This window comes from Mobula hypostoma, chromosome 21, assembly GCF_963921235.1.
Source record: "Mobula hypostoma chromosome 21, sMobHyp1.1, whole genome shotgun sequence".
Classification (NCBI taxonomy): domain Eukaryota; kingdom Metazoa; phylum Chordata; class Chondrichthyes; order Myliobatiformes; family Myliobatidae; genus Mobula; species Mobula hypostoma.
The window spans coordinates 28,959,202-28,980,072 of NC_086117.1; the positions used below are offsets into that span (position 1 = coordinate 28,959,202).

A 20,871-nucleotide genomic window follows, 5' to 3' on the forward strand; every position below is an offset into this window, starting at 1 on the left:
TCCGCTATGGCACTCATTAATTTCATTAAGAACTGTCCTTTTTATTCTGCTTAGAAGTATTACTAGCAAGATCTTGGAGGCATGACTTATAAGACTTATAGTTCTAAAGTCTGAGCATTTCGTGCTCTTACTTTTCTTTGTGATCATGACAAACTCTGACACCACAAAATCTGTTGGCCACTTTCCTGTTGAGTAGATTGTATTGCAAAGCCTCGTGATCTCCTCAACCTCTGGGTCGCCAAGGCATTTCAACATTTCAGCTGTAATACCATCTACACCACAAGCTTTACCAGTTTTTAAACTTTCCAGTGGCTGCTCTTACTTCCACTATCAAAATTTCCGGACCTTCCGTCCATGTTCTTCTCACTCACTTGATCATTTCTAGCATCGTAGTACAATTCCCTAATGTATTCCATCCATCTACTTTCCACCTTGTCATTCTCAAAGAGTATGTTCCCATCCTTGTCTTGAATAATGTCAGTCCTTGATTGTTTCCTGTTCCTGTTGGTCATCTCTGCAATCTCCCTGTGCATATCCCTTGAATGATGCAACATGTCCATGGTCTCTATCTTTTCACAATGTTTGATAAACCATTGTTCTTTAGCTTTTGCACATTCTGCTCTTATTTGTTGGTCCAATTCCTTGTACTTAGATGTGTCCTTCTTGTGTTTCCTTCTCTCTTCCATGAGCTTCAGAAGGTGGTCCGTCATCCAGGCTTGTTTAGCTACGCACCTTCTTTTGGGGAGACATTCTTCAGCTGCCATTTGCATACAGTCCTTCAGGTTTGACCACGTTATCTGGTGTCTGCTCCATGTCTTCTACTCTCAGTCCTTTAAACCTATTTTGTACCGCTGCAGAAAATCTTTCACTATACTCGCTCTTCTTCAGTAAGTCCATATCCAGCCTGGCTTTCTTGGTTGCAGCCTTAATCTTAGTCATTAGTGCAATCTTCACCCTAACAACCACCGGGTTGTGATCCAAGCCTATATCGGTACCCGGATAAGTCTTGGCCATCCTAATACTTCTCCTGAAGCGTTTCCTCACTGCAATATAGTCAATTTGTCTCCTTCTGGTATCCCCAGCTTCTTCCAAATGTATAATTCTCGTTTGGGTAATTTGAACCATGTGTTTGCTACCATCAGCTCACACTGTTCACAAAATTGTATAAATCTTCCCCCCCTTTCATTTCTCTCACCTAAGCCATACTGACTAATGATATCCTTGTATTTCACGTTGCCTACTCTAGCATTCAGATCTCCCATAACGAAAAGTACATCAGAGCTCTTTGCATTTTTTAAAGCAGATTCTACATCCTCATAAAACCGTTCCACCTCTTCATCCTCATGCTCACCTGTTGGTGCATACATTTGGACTAGCGTAACATCGAAAGGCTTTCCTTTTAATTTTACCATTATGACTCTATCAGATATGGACCAAAACCCAGCCATTGCATTGTAGATCTTCTTCATAATAATTCCAATGCCATTGGCATGGCTCTCTCCTCCAGAGTATATCATCGCAAAATCATTCTTGTCAACTGTTCCAGCCTCTGTCCAACAGACTTCGCTTTCTCCCATAATATCCAGCTTCATTCAAGATATCTCAAGAATCGCATTATCAAGCTTCCCCGCTTGATACATTGTTTGAACATTCCATGTCCCTATCCATAAGGTACTTCCCCTAGTTTTCAGTCTATCATTAGCCAGTGCCACACGTCCTTTCGGATTTGGTGTGCCGCCTTAATTCCCAACAGACCTACAATTCCCAAGGTCGTTATCTTCTTCTTTGTGGCTATGTACAGCAGAATCGCTTGCAAGGGGCCCAGGTTCAACTGCACAACGCACGTCTCTTCTAACTAAGTGCATAGCATACGATTTGTAAGAGAGAGATATGTGGTGAGGCTTTATTCTCTTCCATAGAAGATGGCCGTTGGCTCATAAGGAGATCATCGCCCTTTGTCATTGGGGCTCATTGGGGCTGGATGGGAAAGATGTTCGACTGATTGCGAGACTGTACTGGCATCAAAAGGCAGTAATAAGAATTAATGGTGGGAATTCACCGGACGTTGAGATCCAAAAAGGGGTTCACCGGGGCTGCATTATCTCCCCTTTATTATTTAACATTTACTCAGAGGTAATCTTCAGGGTGCTGACGATGAAGCTGGTGTCCAAATTGGAGGAGTGACGGTGAACAACTTGAGGTATGCAGATGATTCAGTGTTGTTTGCTGAGACTGTGGACGAATTACTCAGAATAGTAGATAAGATAAATGCTGAAGGAGAACGATTTGGAATGAAAATAAATGCTGCAAAGACAAAGATGATGGTAGTGTCACGGAAAAAAGATGATGGATGATGGAAGTTTATGTACTTGGGAGAGATGGTCATAGAGGATGGGAAATGTGATACAAAAATTAGATGAAGAATTGAGATTGCAAGATCAACGTTCTGGAGCCTGAGTGATGTGCTGTGTGGCAAGAGGTTGGACTTTGGGCTGCGTTGTAGAATTTGGAAATGCTACGTCTGGAGCAGTCTGTTGTATGGAGTTGAACCATGGACCTTGTGCAAGGAAGCGCAATGACGACTGAAGGCATTTGAAATGTGGTGTTTAAGGAGAATGCAGAAAATTAGATGGGTGATGAAGGTCAGTAATATGGAAATGTTGAAGAGAGCGAGGAGAGAAAAGAAGTTGCTGAAGAAGGTGCAGAAAAAGAAGCTGGAATATGCCAGGCACTTGTTAAGAAATGGTGGACTGCAGAAATTGTTATTGGAAGGGATGACAGAAGGAAAGAGGGAACGAGGAAGGCAGGTACGATAATGTGAGGCAGTGGACTGGGTTGAGTTATGCTGAGGCCAGAAGAAGAGCACAAGATCAAAGAAGATGGAGGTGCATAGCCACCAACTCTGGATTCGGGACGGCACCCACTGACTGACTGACTGACATGTTATATATTTTCTTTTTTTGGAACACTCTGCCATGGCACTGCAGGACAATAAACTGAACTGGTGGACAATGAAAGAGAGAGAGAGAGGTTGACTGTAAAGCCCGCCTGCAGAGAAAACTGATAGTTCTACTTAGCACAAGAGAGACCAATCAGGATGTTCTCTCTGTCACTCTCTCACTGCATCCGTCACTCGTTCTCTCTGTCGCTCTCTCTCTCCCTCTCGCTCGCTCGCTCTCAAAAAAATCCATTTGCAGGATATTGTATATAATTTGCGGGCATCAGGGAGCTGCTATCAATATGCGGGAGACTCCCGGAACTTCTGGGTGAATTGGGATGTCTATGCATGGTAACAGGCTATGTCCACGGGAGCATTTTAGTTACTGAGTGGCCATTACTATATTTCAGTTACAGCGCAGTTTAGATGGAACAATGCCCCTCAAACTTCCTTACTCCCTCAATTTCCCTCACTACACACCTCCCTCGATTTTCCTCACTCCCCCTCGATCATCCTCACTCCCTCTATCTCCCTTACCCAGATGACCCTCATCTACCCCATCTTCCATTCACTCCACTCCCTTCATTCTCTTCCCTTCCCTTTCCTCCCTTTTCCTCACTCTCTCCTTCCTCCCACCTCCTCTGTATGTCTGAGATCCACTCCTACCAAGTTTCATTATGTCCGGAGATTCCTACCATTTCTTTGCTCCCACCCCACCCAGCTTTGGAGTCCGTATGAGACATCATTGGAGGCCCCTATTCTTGCAGACCCTCCTTTATTAGGGAAACTGTTAACTTGTTCATTTCTCATTCGCACATCTAGAAGCCGGACCTGTTATGACACTGAGTGAGTCAGAATGACTCCGAGTTTCTGGCCATGTTTGTGGGAGGAGACCTTTTTATACTTTCTCAATGGATGTCATAGGTATTAGGGTTAAGTATTGGTCAAAGTGAATCTTGAATATTGGAAGCCCAGAATCTGTGTATTCATTGACTTACATAATTGTGCACATGTTGATCCAGGGACTTTGTACTAAACAATTGTTGTTCATTCACCTGATAGCTGATGAACAGAGTTTTGATGCACAATTCAGAGTCACAGAAAAGTCATGGCAGGAAGGGAGACTTTTATGTCCATTGAACCAATCAAAGGAGCCCTGCAAATTCTTGCCTTTCAAGTACTTACCCGTTTGAATCTGCAGTTGAAACTGCAACCACTGATAATCCCAGTATTCCAGACCCTAGCCACTCATAATGCCTGAAAAGTTTTATCTTCACATCACTTTACACTGTTTTGCCTGACACCTTCAATCGATGTCCTCTAGTTTTTGATCTTCCCCACAGTGGGAAGTTTCTGTCCATGTAGGGTCTTCATGACTTTAGACCATGAGACATTGGAGCAGATTTAGGCCGTTGTTCAGCCCATTGAGTCTGCTCTGCCATTTGCTCATATCCATTTCCCTCTCAACCCCTTTCTCCTGCTTTCTTCCCATAACCTTTCATACCAAGGTATCAAGAATCTATCAACCTAATTGACCTGGTCTCCACAGCTGCCTGTGGCAGAGAATTCCACAGATTCACCAGCCTCTGGCTAAACAATTTCCTCCTCATCTCTGTTCTAAATGAATGCGCCCCTAGTCTAAGGCTGTGCCCTCTGGTCTTAGACTTCCCCACTATAAGAAACATCTTCTCCACATCTACTCTATATAGGCTTTCAATATTCGATAGGTTTCAATGAAGTATTCCCTTATTCTTCTGAATTGCAGTGCAGGCCCAGAGCCATCAAACACTCTTCATATGACAAGCCTTTCATTCCTGGAATTATTTTCATGAACTTCCTTTGAAGCACATCCTTTTTTAGATAAGGGGCCAAAAAAGTGCTCTCAATACTCTAAGTGAGGCCTCAGCATTGCCTTAAAAATCCTCAGCATTACCTCCTTGCTTGTTTAATATTCTAGTCGCCTTGAAATGAATGCTAACATTGCATTTGTCTTCTTTGCAACAGACTCAACCTACAAACTAACCTTTAGGAAATCCTGCACAGGACTCCCAAACCCTTTACACCTTGGATTTCTGAATTTTCTCCCTGTTTAACAAGTAGTCTACACTCTTATTCCTCTACCATAGTGCATGACCATACTCTTCCTGGCACTGTATTCCATATGCCTTTTCTTTGCCCATTCTCCTAATCTATCTAAGTCCTCTTGCAGCCTTCCTAAAACTACCTAACCCTCTATTTATCTTTGTATCATCCACAAATTTGGCCACAAAGCCATCAATTCCATCATCCAAATCATTGACATATAATGTGAGAAGAATCGGTTCCTACACAGACCCCTGTGGAACAGCACAAATCACGGGCAATCAGAGAAGGCTCCCTTTATTCCCACTCTTTGTCTCCCTCCAATCAGCCAATGCTCTATCCGTGCTAGTATCTTTCCTGTAATACCATGGGCTTTAATCTTGCTAAGCAGCCTCGTGTGTGGCACCTTGTCAAAGGCCTTTTGAAAATCCAAGTACACAACTTCCCTTGATTCTCCTTTGTCTATCCTGCTTGTTATTTCCTCAAAGAATTCCAACACATTTGTCAGGCAAGATTTTATCTTAAGGAAACCATGCTGACTTTGGACCATTTTATCAGGTGCCCTCAAGTACCTGAAAATCTCATTCTTAGCAATTGACTCCAACATCTTCCCAACCACTGAGGTCAGGTTAACTGGCCTATAATTTCCTTTCTTCTGCCCCTCTCCCTTAAAGAATGGAGTGACATTTGCAATTTTCCAGTCCTCTGGAACCATGCAGAATCTAATGATTCTTGAAAGATCATTACTAATGCCTCTACAATCTCTTCAGTTATCTCTTTCAGAACCATCAGGTGTAGTCCATCTGATCCAGGTGACTTACCTACCTTCAGGCCTTTCAGCTTCCCAAGCATCATCCCCCGATAATAGCAACTGCACTCACTTCTGCCCCCTGACACTCTTGGACTTCTGGCATACTGCCACTGTCTTCCACAGTGAAGACTGATGCAAAATACTTATTCAGTTCATCCGCCATTTCCTTGTCCACCATTACTACCTCTCCAGCATCGTTTTCCAGTGGTTTGAAATGCATTCTTGCCTCTTCTTTACTCTTCACATTTCTGAAAAAAAAAACATATGCATCCTTTTTTATATTACTGGGTAGTTTACCTTCATATTTCATCTTTTTGCCCCTTATGGCTTTTTAGTTGCATTCTGTTGCTTTTTATAAGCTTCCCAGTCCTCTAATTTCCCATAGGTTTTTGCTCTATTATATGCCCTCTCTTTTGCTTTTATATTTGCTTTGACTTCACTTTTCAGCCTTGGTTGTGTCATCCTACCTTTAGAGTGCCACTTTGTTTTTGGGGTATATCTATCCTGCACCTTCCGAATAGCTCCTAGGAACTCCAGCCATTGCTGCTCTACCATCATTCCTGCCAGTGTCCCCTTCTAATCAACTTTGGTCAGCTCCTCTCTCATGCCTCTGTAATTCCATTTACTAAGACTGTAATACTGATACATTTGACTTTAGCTTCTCCCTCTCAAACAGCAGGGTGAATCCTACCATATAATGATACCTTAACTCCCAAATCAAATCCGGCCCATTACACAGCACCCATTCCAGAATAGCTGATCCCCTAATGAGCTCAACCACAAGCTGCTCTAAAAGGTCATCCCATAGGCATTCTACAAATGCATTCTCTTGAGATTCAAAATCAGCACCAACCTGATTTTTCCCAATCTACCTGCATATTGAAATCCCCCATGAGTATTGTAACATTGTCTTTTTGACATACCTTTTCTATGTCCCATTGTAATTTGTAGCTCACATCCTGGCTACTGTTCAGAGGCCTGTATATAACTCTCATCAGGTTTTTCTAACCTTGCAGTTCCCTAACCCTACCCACAACAACTCTACATCTTCTGATCCTATGACACCTCTTTCTGCCTACCTGTCTATCCTTTCCATACAATATGTATCCTTGGATGTTAAACTCCCAACTATAATCTTCTTTCTGCCTCAATTTAGTGATGCCCATAACGTCATACCTGCCAATCTCTAATTGCACTACAAGATTATCTACCTTGTTCCATATACTCTGTACATTCAAATATAACACCTGTATTCTTCACCCTGTTTGATTTCGTCCCACTGTTACACTGCAGCTCATCCACTGACTGCAATTTTGCCTGTCGTTCCTGACAATCTCACTACACACTACCTCTGCTTGTATACCAACTGCCCATCTTCAGCTCTAACACTCAGCTGCCCTCTGCACACCGCTGTTGTAACACAGTTGAGATACTGTCACCTTCTTGTCAGCTTGAACCAGTCTGGCCATTCTCCTTTGACCTCTTTCATTAACAAGGCATTTTCCCCCACTGAACTCTTACTTGCTGGATGATTTTTTTGTTGTTCACACCATTCTCTGTAAACTCTAGAGACTGTTGTGCGTGAAAATCTCAAGAAATTGGCAGTTTTTGACATACTCAAACCACCCCATCTGGCACCATCAGGATGCCATGGTTAAAGTCACTTAGGTCACATTTCTTCCCCATTCTGATGTTTGGTCTGAACAGCAACTGAGCCTTTTGACCATGTCTGTATGCTCTTATGTATTGAGTTTCTGCCATGATTGGCTGATCAGATATTTGCATTACGGAGCAGGTGTATAGCTATATCTAATAAAGTGGCCACTATGTTGTGAAAATTGTTACTTTGGGGCAGCAATAAAGTGCAATACATGAAAAATGAATGTAAGGTACAATAAGAAATATGAAAAATATGTTGTGCAGAGAGCAAATTAGTAAGGTAGGGCTCATGGTTTCATGGACCGTTCAGAAATCTAATGGCAGAGGGGAAGAAGCTATTCCTAAAATGTTGAGTGTGTGTCGTCAGGGTTCTGTACCCACTATATTGGCTCCTTTCTTGTTTACCCTGTATACCTTGGACTTTAGATACAACACTGAGGCATGTCATCTGCAGAAATTCTCTGATGACTCTGCAGTGGTTGGGTATATAAAGGGAGGGCAGGAGGATGAACATAGGGTCCTGGTGGAGGACTTTGTCAAACAGTGCAAGCTGAATCATCTGCAGCTCAACATCAGTCAGACAAAGGAGATGGTGATAGATTTTAGGAAGGCTAAGCCTGCACTGCTCCCTGTTACGATTGATGGTGAGGACCTGCAAGTACCTAGGGGGGCACCTGGATGACAGACGAGTAGAGCACCAACACAGAGGCTGTGTACAAGTAGAGCCAGAGTCGCCTTTACTTTCTGAGGTTCTTTGGAGTATGCAGGCCTCTCCTTCACATGTTCTATCAGTACAATCTTCAGTGCAGTGGTGTGCTGGGGCAATGGCATCAACACGGGTGATACCGACAGGCTCAATAAACTGATTAGAAAGACTGGCTCTGTTATAGGAGTTAAACTGGACACACTGAAGGCTGTGGTAGAACAAAGGACCCTAATTAAAATCCTGGCAATTCTGGACAATGTTTCTTACCCTCTGTGTGCCTCCTTGGCTGAACAGAGGAGCACTTTTAGTAATAGACTAAGGCAACTACGCTGATCTAAAGAACACTATATGAGGTCATTCTTACCTTCAGCCATTAGGTTCTATAATGAGTCAACCTGTAACTGGGAAAGTGATGAGCCCCTTCTGTTAGACTGTTTGAGGTAACTTTTTAAAAAAATTCTTTCGTAGCTTTCTTCTAATATTTGTTTATCTGTGCACTTGTAATGCTACTGTGGCACTGTAATTTCCTTTGGGATCAATAAAGTATCTATCTGTCTATCTGCTAATGAGAAGAGGGCATATCCTGGCTGATAATGAATGCTGCCTTCTTGAGGCATTTCCTGTTGTAGACGTCCTCAGTGGTGGGGAGGCCAGTGCCCATGATGGAGATGGGTAAGTTTACAACCTTCTGCAGCTTTTTGTTTTACCAATCCTGTGCATTGCCTTGTCTATACCAGATGGTGACACAACAGTCAAAATATTCTCCATGGTACATCTGAAGAAATTTGCTCGGGCATTCGGTGACAAACCAAATCTCCTCAAACTCCTAATGAAATATATCTGCTGGCGTGCCTTCTTCGTAATTGCACCAATGTGTTGGGCCATGAACACAGTGTAGAGAGAATATTAAGTTCCCATTCTTATTTTAGAAAATAATAAGTATCTGCAGATGCTGGAAATATGAAATAAAAGCAGAAAATATTGGAAGCACTCAGCAGGTCAGGTGGCATCTGTACAGAGCTAATGTTTCAGGTCTGGGACTTTCCATCAAACATAGTGATAGTCATAGTCATACTTTATTAATCCCGGGGGAAATTGGTTTTCATTACAGTTGCTCCATAAATAATAAAAAGTAATAGAACCATAAATAGTTAAATAGTAATATGTAAATTATGCCAGTAAACTATGAAATAAGTCCAGGACCAGCCTATTGGCTCGGGGTGTCTGACCCTCCAAGGGAGGAGTTGTAAAGTTTGATGGCCACAGGCAGGAATGACTTCCTATGATGCTCTGTGTTGCATCTCGGTGGAATGAGTCTCTGGCTGAATGTACTCCTGTGCCCACCCAGTACATTATGTAGTGGATGGGAGACATTGACCAAGATGGCATGCAACTTAGACAGCGTCCTCTTTTCAGACACCGCCGTGAGAAACTAATGTTTCTCTTTCCTCAGAAGTTGCCTGATCTGAGAGTTTCCAGTATGCTCCCTTCTAGTTTAAGCTTTTTGTAACTGCTGCAATATCACAGTTCCATGTGGCTAGTTTTATATTGTGGCTGTGCATGCATGTACCGGTGCATATGACAGTGAACGTGACTTTGACCTTGGCTAACAGTGCGTGCACTTCAGCAAATTAATTACGGGGCGTCTTTGCAATCATGGGCAAAGCAACCAGAACAAGCTATTCAAGCCTCTGAGCCTCTTATCTGAGATGAGGAGGAGACTGTTCATTCCTTTTGAATGTTACATAGATACAGGAGTTGTCTTACTAGCCTGTTAACTAGGAGCAGGAGGTAGCAAGGTTGAAGGCAGAAAAAAAGTTCAAACGACAGGAGGGTTGCAGGATTAAGGCACCAAAAGAGAGGGGAATGGGAAAAGAAAGGGTACCTTAACCATCATTTCTTCCTTTAGCTGTCCCATTTTTACCCTCTATAATGCCTATTAAAGTTAATTTTAACACGCATTCCATAATATCATATACATACTTTCTTCTTTTTCCCTTCGCCACTCCAATGTCCTCTGCAATACCTTTGAGCCTGTTAGAGCTGTATTTCAATGCAAGAGGACAGACCTGAAATAATTATTCCCCCTAATGGTTCTCCTCTTGCCCCTCCTCATCACCTGCCCATCACCATCCTCTGTTGCCCCTCTTCCTTCCCTTTCACCCATGGTCTACACTCCTCTCCTATCACCTTCCAGCCTCGTAACTCATCCACCCATCACCTCCCAGCTTCTCACTTCACCCTCCCCCACCCACCTGCTTTCCCCCTCACCTGGCTTCACCTAACACCCCTAGCTTGTACTCCTTCCCTTCCCTCAACCATCTTCCCCTTTCCTTTTCAGTCCTAATGTATGGTCTCGGCCTGAAACTTTGGCCGTTTATTCGTCTTCAGATGTTTCTTGACCTGCTGAGTTCCTCCAGCATTTTGTGTTTGTTGCCCTTCAAATACTTATTTATGTTTCTTTCTGAAATACTGCCTGTACTGAGTATTTCCAGAATTTTCTGATCTTTGTTCATTTCCAGTATGAAGCTGCACTTATTGTATATTCCTTTATCAGCATAGACACTCCCCTCCTGTAACTGCCTAACCTCTTACAAATTTGGCAACGCCTGTGATACATCTATTATTTGTTTGAAAGGACAGGCGAGATAAGACTATACAACAAGTGCCAGATAGTGACATGTGTAGGGGCACATTTAATAACCAGAGTTGTATGTAATATATTTGTACAAAAAGCTGTATTACTGTAGCCAACTCTGCCCCATTTTATCTCACATAATGGACCAAATTGACAGTTTCTGCTTTGAAGTAGTCTTTCTAGGGGATGCTTGTCTGGCTAATTTCAGGTTTGAAAAGATGTCGGCGCTGTACAAGGAGGGGACAAAAGGAGAACATTATTCTTCATCGGAGCAAGAGATTTTACTGCTCAACAGCACAATTGTGATGACAGTCTAGAACCTCACTTGTGTCAAGGGTGTCTTTCACCTTTAATAAGGAGATTAGATAACTTTTACAGATGACATGCAATTATATAGCATCTTTTGGTATGATTCAGACATCGTCAGTCAAAAATTGACATCAAGCCACATGAGGTGTTACGACGGGTGCAAAGAACTACAAAGAGCACTGGCACAAGAAAGATCAGGGGGCCCCAGCATCCAGGCCATGCTCTGTTCTCACCGTTACCATCGGGAAAGGGGTACAAGAGCTTTAGGTCCCACACCACCAGGTTTAGGAACAGCCATTACCCTTCAACCATCAGGCAGCATGGGTAACTTCACTCACAACAACTCTGAACTGATTCCACAACCTATGAACTCTCTTACAAGGACTTTACCACTTATGTTCTCAATATTATTTCTTTACTTATTATTATTATTATTACTTTTGTATTTGCATTTTGTCTTCTTTTGCACATTGGTTGCTTGTCAGTCTTTGTGTGTAGTTTTTCGTTGATTCTATTGTTTTTGCCTGCAGAAACCATGAATCTCGGGGCAGTATTTGATGACATATACATACTTTGATAATAAATTTACTTTGAACTTGGTCAAAGAGCTAGGTAGGTGTTAGGAACATGTTAAAACTGAGAGAAGAAGGGAAGTTTAAGAAGAGAAGTCCAGAGTTTTAAGTGGGAATAATGAAACCCATCAGTACTAATGATAAAAATGGTTGCAGGGGGGAATGAAGCAATGGAAAGGAGGGGAGGAGAAGATGGCGATGCGATGCAATGCACGGCCGCTCCGAAATGATATCGTATTTGTAAGTAGGTACCGTGCACAATCCTGATTTGATGGAGACAGACGTGAGAAGCACGGAGGAACATCTGGTGAAACTTTTGAAATGGCTGCTTCGCTGCTGCTGCTACTGTGCGATCGAGAATCTCTGGAGTGGAAGGCCCCAAATCCTCGGCTTTGCCTATTGCCTGTTGCCGGGACCGGGGTCGAAGCGCTCGGCAGAGGGTGCTCAGTGCTCGGTGTTGGAGGGCTGGTTGGAGGCTTGAAGTTTTCGGACGGACTCAAGTCAAGAGTCAGCTGTGGTCGGGTGCTTCCAGGGTGCTGCATCGGCAAGCTTGCAGCGCTGGCAGCTCGTGGCAGGGAGAGTTTTTCTTCCTTCTACCGTCTGCGTGAGATGATGGGACTTTCAAGGGACTTTGAGACTTTTTTTTACCGTGCCCATGGTCTTTTTTTTTATCAAATTACGGTATTGCTTTGCACTGTTGTAACTATATGTTATAATTATGTGGTTTTTGTCAGTTTTTCAGTCTTGGTTTGTCTTGTGTTTCTGTGATATCATCCTGGAGGAACATTGTATCATTTCTTAATGCATGCATTACTAAATGACAATAAAAGAGGACTGTGTGTCCTCATAATCTAATGTGGAAGGATTTAAAAACAAGGATGAGGACTTTTGAGTGGACCAGGAGTCACTAACCTAAGTCTTATTTTTTTGCTTTACAGTTGACCATGAGCTCCACCGCCTCTACTCTCCGAATAGCAACTTTCTGCAGGAACTCCCAGAATTTCCTGATAAAATCTGGTCTACAGTATTTCAGTTCAGCTTCACGGAGCTTGACACCAGAAGGGAACGTGCCCGGCAGTAAATCCCTCAAACAGGAGAAACTAGACGGGAAAGGTCCAACAAAATCATTGCCAGAATGCGCCGATGTGGTGGTGATGGGTGGTGGCAGCGTGGGCTGTCAAACGCTGTACCATTTGACAAAAATGGGGATGACCAACGTGGTCCTGCTGGAGCGCGACCAGCTGACGGCTGGCACTACTTGGCACACAGCTGGTAAGGATGAGGGTTGGCTTAGGGTGGGCAAGGGTGAGGTCAGAGTGCCAGAGACTACATTTGCAAATACAAAGTGAATAGAGTGAAAGCCAAATGCTGCTCAGTTGGGGTGAGAAGGAAACTGTGGAGGAATTTGACACTCTCAGAGAATCATAGTGAGTGCAGTGGATAGAAGGGAATAGGTGGATGTTGTATACCTGGATGTCCAAAGGGAGTTTGATAAGGTGCCACATGAAAGACTTAACCATATGATAAGTTTGCGTGGAGTTGGAGGTAATGTATTAGCATGGCTAATACATTATTGGTTAACTGATAGATGGCAGAGAGTTGTGATAAATGGGTATTTTTCTGTTGGTATCAGTGGTGAGGGCAGACGCTAATGCTGGACTGGCAGCCCTTCATGATTTACATTAACGAGTTGGAAGAGTAGACTGTGTGCCATTTTTGCTGATGGCACTAAATTGCATGGAAAGGCAAATTGTGAAAAAGATGTGGAGAGTCTGAAGAGAGATGTAGATAGGTTAAGTGGGTAGCAGTGGTCGGGCAGATGGAATACGTTGGTAGATGCAAGGTCCTCCACTTTGAAAGGAAAATAGAAGATCAGATTATTATTTCCATGGTGAAAAATTGCAGTAGGCTGCTGTGCAGAGGGAATTGCGAGTGCTTGTGCATGAATCACAAAAGGTCAATTTGCAGGTCCAACAAATTATTAAGAAGGCAAATGGCCTTCATTGCTAGAGGGATTAAATTTAAGAGCAGGAGATTATGCTGTACAGGTACAGATGAGACCACACCTGAGTACTGCATGCAGTTCTGATCTTCATCCTTGAGGAAAGGTATACTGGCTTTGGAGACTGTACAAAGGAAGTTTACCAGGTTGATTTTGGAGAGGAGGGTGGTAGCCTATGAGGAGAGATAGAGTGCGTGGGACTATAGTCACTGGAATTTAGAAGAATAAGAGGGGATCTTATATAAAAATATAAAGTGATAAAAGGGATAGATAAGATAGAGGTGGAAAATTGTTTCCACTGATAAGTGAGACCAGAACCAGGGGTCATGGCTTCAAGATTCGAGACGAGAGATCACCGACAGAAGACCGAGGTGAGAGGTATCTGCTTTTCCCAGGAAGTAGTAAATCTGTGGAATATTCTGCCCAGTGAAGCAGTAGAGGCTACCTCATTAAATATATTTAAGACGCACTTAGATAGAGTTTTGCATTGCAGGGGAATTAAGGGTTATGGGGAAAGGACAGGTAAGTGGAGCTGGGTCCCATGCCAGATAAACCATGATCTTATTGAATGGTAGAGCAGGTTTGATGCACCAGATTTCCTACTCTTGCTCTCATTTGTTATGTTGTAATGTTAAGTTGTGCCCAGGCAAAGGCAACACAGACATTTTCCTTGGGTGAGATTGGGCCATTCAGCCCCTTAAGCCTGTTCTATCATTTAATCAGATCTATGCTGATCTGTGTTTTCTTTCCCTACTTTATTGCCCTCCGCAAACATCCCTCATTCTTACTTTATTCACATTTATGACTCAACGCTTCAAAAAATTTAATTGTGTGTGGGTGAGGGGAGAAGAATAGGAGAGTTCTGTGTTTTTGTTAACTCTCCTGGTGATAAACTCTTCTGGTTCTAAAATCCAGCTTGTCTTATTGACTTTGCAACATTCCATGAGAGGAAATCAATTTATTTGGTCGTCTTAAACAGTTAGTAGAGTCGCTGACTCATGCTTCCAGCAATAGCTTACTCAGCAAGGCAGAGTGGCACAGCAGTCAGTGCTGATGTCTTACAGCTCCAGTGATCCACATTCAACTGTGACTTCAGGGGCTGTCTGTGTGGAGTTTGCATGTTCTCCTTGTGATCACGTGGGTTTCCTCCCAATACTCTGGTTTCCTCCACATCCTGATGTTATGTGGGATGGTAGGTGATTTGGCCCCTGGTGTTAAGGAGAACCTAGGGCAGATGTGGGGTCGGAGGTGGGGTGGTGGGGGGGGGGTGGTTCATGATGACGGGAACACAGGGAGAATAATAAACATTCTGCAGAGGCTGCACATCCAGAGTAACACGCACAAAAGCTGGAGGCCGTCAGCAGGTCAGGCAGCATCTTTAGAGAAGAATAAACAGGTGATGTTTTCAGCCTAGACCCTTTATTGGGGCACTTAATGAAAGGCCTCGGCCTGAAAGGATTGTTTATTCCTCTCTGTAGACGCTGCCTGTCCTGCTGAGTTCCTCTAGCCTTTCTGGTGAGGGCTATGAGTGTGGTAGTTGATGGGCTGAAGGACCTGTCTCAATGACCTTAATGAACCATAGAATGTACGTTATATTCAAAAGGAATACAAGCCCATGTAGCCTGCTCTAATAACGTTTGATTTCCTGATATCATTGCCATGAGTCCATTTTGTCAATGCTTCCATTTCAGCGCCAGTGTACTTATGGGTGCTGTGGTCCCCAGGGCTGTGACTTTCCTCATTCCAGTCCCCTTCCCCTTCCACAGGACTGTTGTGGCAGTTGCGACCCAGTGACATTGAGGTTGAGCTCCTGAAACACACGCGACAGGTTGTGAGTAAAGATTTGGAGCAGGAGACCGGGTTACACTCGGGTTGGATTGAGAACGGTGGCCTCTTCATAGCCTCCAACAAGCAGCGTCTGGATGAGTACAAGCGCCTAATGTCGGTAAGATTCATGGCAGCATGCAGACTTCGAAAAGCACCAGAACGCACTTCATGTGAGATGAGTCGATATTTAAATCGATGGGCATGTCAGGGTTCGGTCTCCCTCTGGTTCAGTTGGGTATGTTTTGACTGACCGCAAGCTGGAGTTAAGTGGCTGTCATTAACTGAATGGTCTTCTCTGTTTCCAACATCTGCTGTGCCTTCTCTTGGTTGCTGTTTGCTGCCTTTAGCTCCTTCAATGCCGGATCTGAATTTCTCCCCCAAATCCAAATTCCATTCCGTTTCCTCCTCTGGAAATGTGTAGTCTTGTTCCAATCTTAGTTCATGAAAACAGAATCAAATTACAAACGTTTGTAATTCAGGATCTTAATTATAGCTGTATTCTCCTTTGTTCGTAGCCTAGCACTCTCTGTGATTATCCCTTTAAATACACGAGCTTCTTCACTCTAAGGGCCGTGAGAGTGTGGAACGAGCTGCCACCACACAAGGTGCACATGAGCTTGATTTCAAAGTCTGAACAGGTACATGGATGGTAGGGGTATGGAGGCCTATTGTTCCTGTGCAGGCAGTGTAACACCTTGGTTCACGTTTTTACTGTTATGCTGCAGGTATTTCATTCAGCAGTTCTGTGAGAGCAGCCTGTTTGGGTTACTGTTGAAGATAAGGGATGATGAGGAATGTGTGTCATCCAATTAGGATGGTGGAACTGGGGAGGGGAGAGGTTTTTGGTGAGGGACACTAAGTTGGTTTGGGGCTTTTGTTTGGTGGGAGATGAAGAAAGAATATGTTGGAGAGAATTCAACCCAGTGCGGGACCGTGATTCGATGGAGCCAGGTGCGGAGATCGATTGAGGATCGGTGAATATTGGTGAAGGGTTGAGCTCCAATTTGTGCACATTTGACTGTTTAATTAAAATGGGCCCTTTTCATTTTCTTTACCAACCCTTTAGTTCAGATTCATAAGTATTATTCTTTAATCGTATGCAGTGTGCTGTCTGTATTTCATGACACTAATTGGTAACGGTAGCAGATTACACAGCGTCCACACAAACCGGCGTTTGGGGTGTGAGAGCCGTCTCAATCTCACAGGTTTGGTGGGACCGGAGTGTGTCTTCCCCAGACTTACTCAGCCAAGCAAACCAGGGGGGTTTCAGCAATTTAAATGGTTTGGCATGGACTAGATGGGCTGAAGGGCCTGTTTCTGTGCTGTACTTTTCTATGACTCTATTGCTATGACTAGTTTGGATTGCCTTCATGACATCTACTGGTATTTGGACATGTTCCCCATTTGCTCACATCTCTCTGCCTCATTACCATCCTTTGTATATTCCTCGATTTACGTGAGGCTCTTTGCTTCTCCCCTCACTGGGTCTCCCTCTTACTCACATTTGAAAGTTTTCACTGCTCAAACATTAACCTGTCGCTCATGCTCCCGGCCAGTTCTTTTCAGTTTGAGGCTGATTATCTTAATTGGCAGAACCTTCTCTTTCACCCTCAGCTTAGATATGTTAAGCAAGTGAGTCCATTATGTGTTCTCGGGATAAGGGCGTAACTAGAAAGGTTGGCGTTTAGTACCATTCCCTAACGTCTTTTGTGAAGCAACTTCAGCTTTAGTGATTATCATGGTTGTGGTGAAAGTGCTTCTGCAGGCTCTTGGGTTATATTCTTAAGAAAGCCCTTTACTCCGACTGGGGCATAGGCCACCGACAGCAGATTGCCAGAGTCCTTTGTCCTGGGGCCTGTCTTTCAAGTCGTCCCCAGGTGTAGCCCATCTTCATCCTCCCTCTCCCAGGGATGAGGTCTTTGGAACTTCTGTAGGCGTTTCTGTAGCACCTAATTTTTACAGGATGGGTTGTTAGCCCCAAGCCCAACGCTTTTCCTTTTGCTACTGGGCTTGGGGCCGTGCGTGGCAGAGTTTCTTGGGTTGTATACAGTACTCCATGAATATGACTTGATAACAACGAGGGAAGCTGGGATAGTGTGGTTAGGATGAGAACTCAGAGATAATTCTGATCACACAGAACACACTGTCCTTACCCTTCAGGTGTCAACTTCAGCCCAGCATGTTGCATTCTCAAATCCAGGACAGTTTTTGAAGGATCAAACCCTGTTTCAGAAAGTGGAGCCCATAACACACATTTAGACACAGAAAAAGGTCACTTCATCATTTGCGTCATAAAACTCAGAACAGGAGCAGGACTTTCATCCCATGATGTCATTGCTGAAATCAAAGCTGAGTTGAACTAAACATCTCCTGCCTGCACATGATCCATATCCTTCCATTCCCTTGTGCCAATCTAACAGCCTCTAATACTCTGCCTCTGGCAGCACATTCCATGCACCTTCCATTCTCTGTGTAAATAAAAATCTTGTCCGGCATATCTCCTTTAAACTCCACACCACCTTAAATACATGTCCTTTGGTAGTTGACATTTCCATCCTGGGGAAAAAGAGTCTTACTATCTGCCTCATATTTTTATAAACTTCTGTCAGGTGTCCTCTCAGCCTTTTGATGCTCCAGAGAAAATTGTCCAATCTCTCCTTGTAGCTCATATGCTTTAATCCAGACAGCATGCTGGTGAACCTTTTCTGCATGCTTTCCAAAGTCCTACACCCTTCCCGTAATGGGGCCACCAGAACTGCACAGGATACTCCAGTGTGGCCTAAGCAATATAGATACAACATGAGTTTCTTACAAATGTGCTCAGTGCCCCAACCAGTGAATATGAGCATGACAAACACCTTCTTCACAACCCTATCTACTCTCGGTAAGCTATGTACTTGGAACCCAAGATCCCTCTGTACATCAATGTTTTTAAGAGTCCTGCTATTAACTGAGTACATCCCCTTTACAAAATGCAAACAAGACCTCCTAAAGAGCAACACATCACGCTTGATTAAGCTCCATCTGCTGTTTCTCTGGTGAAACCTGCACCCTGATCCATTTTCTCTCATGTCTTTTGACAGCACTCCACACAGTTTGCAGAGGACACCAATTTTTGTGTCCTCTGCAAACTTACTAGCCCGCTCATCTACATTCTCATCCGTGTAATCTATATATATCACAAACAATGTGATGTGTCTCTGCTGGATAAGAGCAAACCATACCTTTCAGGCCCACTTCCTCTCTTTATATCCTGAAAACCAAACATCTTTTCTCTCACTTGGCCTTCTTGATTCTTTTGACACTGGCCTTCTGGAAGGGGGACTTACTTAGCCAATGAACTTGCTGGCGCTCCTTGATGTTGGAAGAAACTAGGCACCCAGCAAGGAGTTGCAAACTCCATGTAGGCAGCACCCATTGTCAGGATTGTACCCATGTCCCTTGGGCTGTGAGACGGGAGCCCTAAATTCAATTCCGCCAGTCTTTCCTCCTTCTCTGCAGATTGTGACCCCTCACTGCAGTACTGAGCAAAGTGCTGTCTATCAAATGAAGCTTCCAACCAAGTGTTCCCAACCTGGGCTCCACAGACCCCCCCACCCCCTCCAGTTAACAGTAGGGATCCATGGCATATATTGACTGTTCTGTTGTATATCTTACTGTACATACCAGTTATTACAAATTACTATAATCTGCACGTTGCACATTCAGACAGAGATGTAACGTGAAGATTTTTACTCCTTATGCATGTGAAGATGTAAGAAATAAAGTCAATTCAATTCATAAAAGAGGTTGGGAACCCTTGCCTTAAGCTAGTACCTCTGTTTCCCTGAGTTGAACATAAAAGGTCCCAGAATGCTGTTCTAAGCTGAACAGGAATGTTCTCCCTAGTTTCTGCCATTCAGAGTGGAGTGAATTATTGGATCACAAATTATTATGATTATGAGGACACACAGTCCCCTTTTATTGTCATTTAGTAATGCATGCATTAAGAAATGATAAAATGTTTTTCCAGAATATCATGAAAAACACATGACAAACCGACTTAAAAACTAACAAAAGCCACATAATTATAACATATAGTTACAACAGTGCAAAGCAATCCCGTAATTTGATAAGAACAGACCATGGCACAGTAAAATTTCATCCCTGTTTCTGGGATCTTGCAGTGGACAAATTGGCAGCTGCATTCCCTATGTTACAATGGTGACAAAATCCACTGAGGCCACCATCAGCCCTCAAGAAATGCTCTGTGGTTTAGTTGACATCATATGCTGTCGCTTGCTTAAAAACCCCAGCAACAGTATAGATGGTTTGAGAACTTGAATTGTTTTTGCTTAGAAATTTGGAAGTACAATTGGGATAGATAAAAGTGGCCTTGAAGGCATCTGATTCAGAATCAGAATCAGGTTTAATATCTCTGGCATGTGTTATAAAATTTGTTAATTTAGCGCCTCAGTACAATGCAATACATGATAATGTAGAGAAACAAGTAAATAAATCACAGTAAGTATATATGTATATTAAATAGTTAAATTAAAAATAGAGCAAAAAAAAGAAATAAGAAGTAAAAAAACAAAAAAAAAAGTGAGGTAGTGTTCACGGGTTCAATGTCCATCTAGGAATCAGATGGCAGAGGGGAAGAAGCTGTTTCTAAATTGCTGAATGTGTGCCTTCAGGCTTCTGTACCTCCTTCCTGATGGTAACAATGAGATGGTAACCATGCCCTGGGTGATGAGGGTCCTTAATATTGGACGCTGTCTTTCTGAGGCTCCTCTCCTTAAAGGTGTCTTGGATACTATGGAGGCTGGTACCCAAGATGGAACTGACTAATTTTACAACTTTCTGTAGTTTATTTCAATCCTGTGAAGTAGCCCCTCAATATCAGACAGTGATGCAGCTGTCAGAATGCTCTCCTCAGTACATCTGTAGAAGTTTTTAAGTGTTTTAGGTGACAAACTAAATCTCCTCAAACTCCTAATGAAGTATAGCCACTGCCTTGCCTTCTTTACAGCTGCATCGTTATGTTAAGACCAGGCTAGATCCTCGGAGAGCTTGACACCAGGAAATTGCTCACTCTCTCCACTTCTGATCCCTCTATGAGGATTGGTTTGTGTTCCCTCGTCTTACCCTTCCTGAAGTCCACAATCATCTCTTTGGTCTTACTGACATTGAGTGCAAGGTTGTTGCCGCGGCATTGGTATTGTCATTAACTGGTTCAGAATGTTCTTCAGAGAAGAAAATTGGCCTCATTTGATCTGGGCCTGTTTGCAACTCCAGTCAAGCACACACAGAGGCATAGTCTGACACACAGATAGATAGACAGACAG

General features: G+C 43.3%; 1 protein-coding gene across 5 annotated transcripts in view; it reads left to right on the plus strand.

Annotated features, from left to right (window-relative positions):
• sardh (sarcosine dehydrogenase) overlaps window positions 1-20,871 on the plus strand; it is a 60,870-nt gene that overhangs the window by 4,703 nt on the left and 35,296 nt on the right. For all 5 annotated transcript variants that reach the window (XM_063073780.1, XM_063073781.1, XM_063073779.1 and 2 more), the window contains exons 2-3: window positions 12,654-12,987; window positions 15,484-15,662. In XM_063073780.1, the coding sequence (XP_062929850.1) occupies window positions 12,660-12,987; window positions 15,484-15,662 (507 nt within the window). In that variant the 5' untranslated portion in view covers window positions 12,654-12,659. The remainder of the gene's footprint in view (window positions 1-12,653; window positions 12,988-15,483; window positions 15,663-20,871) is intronic.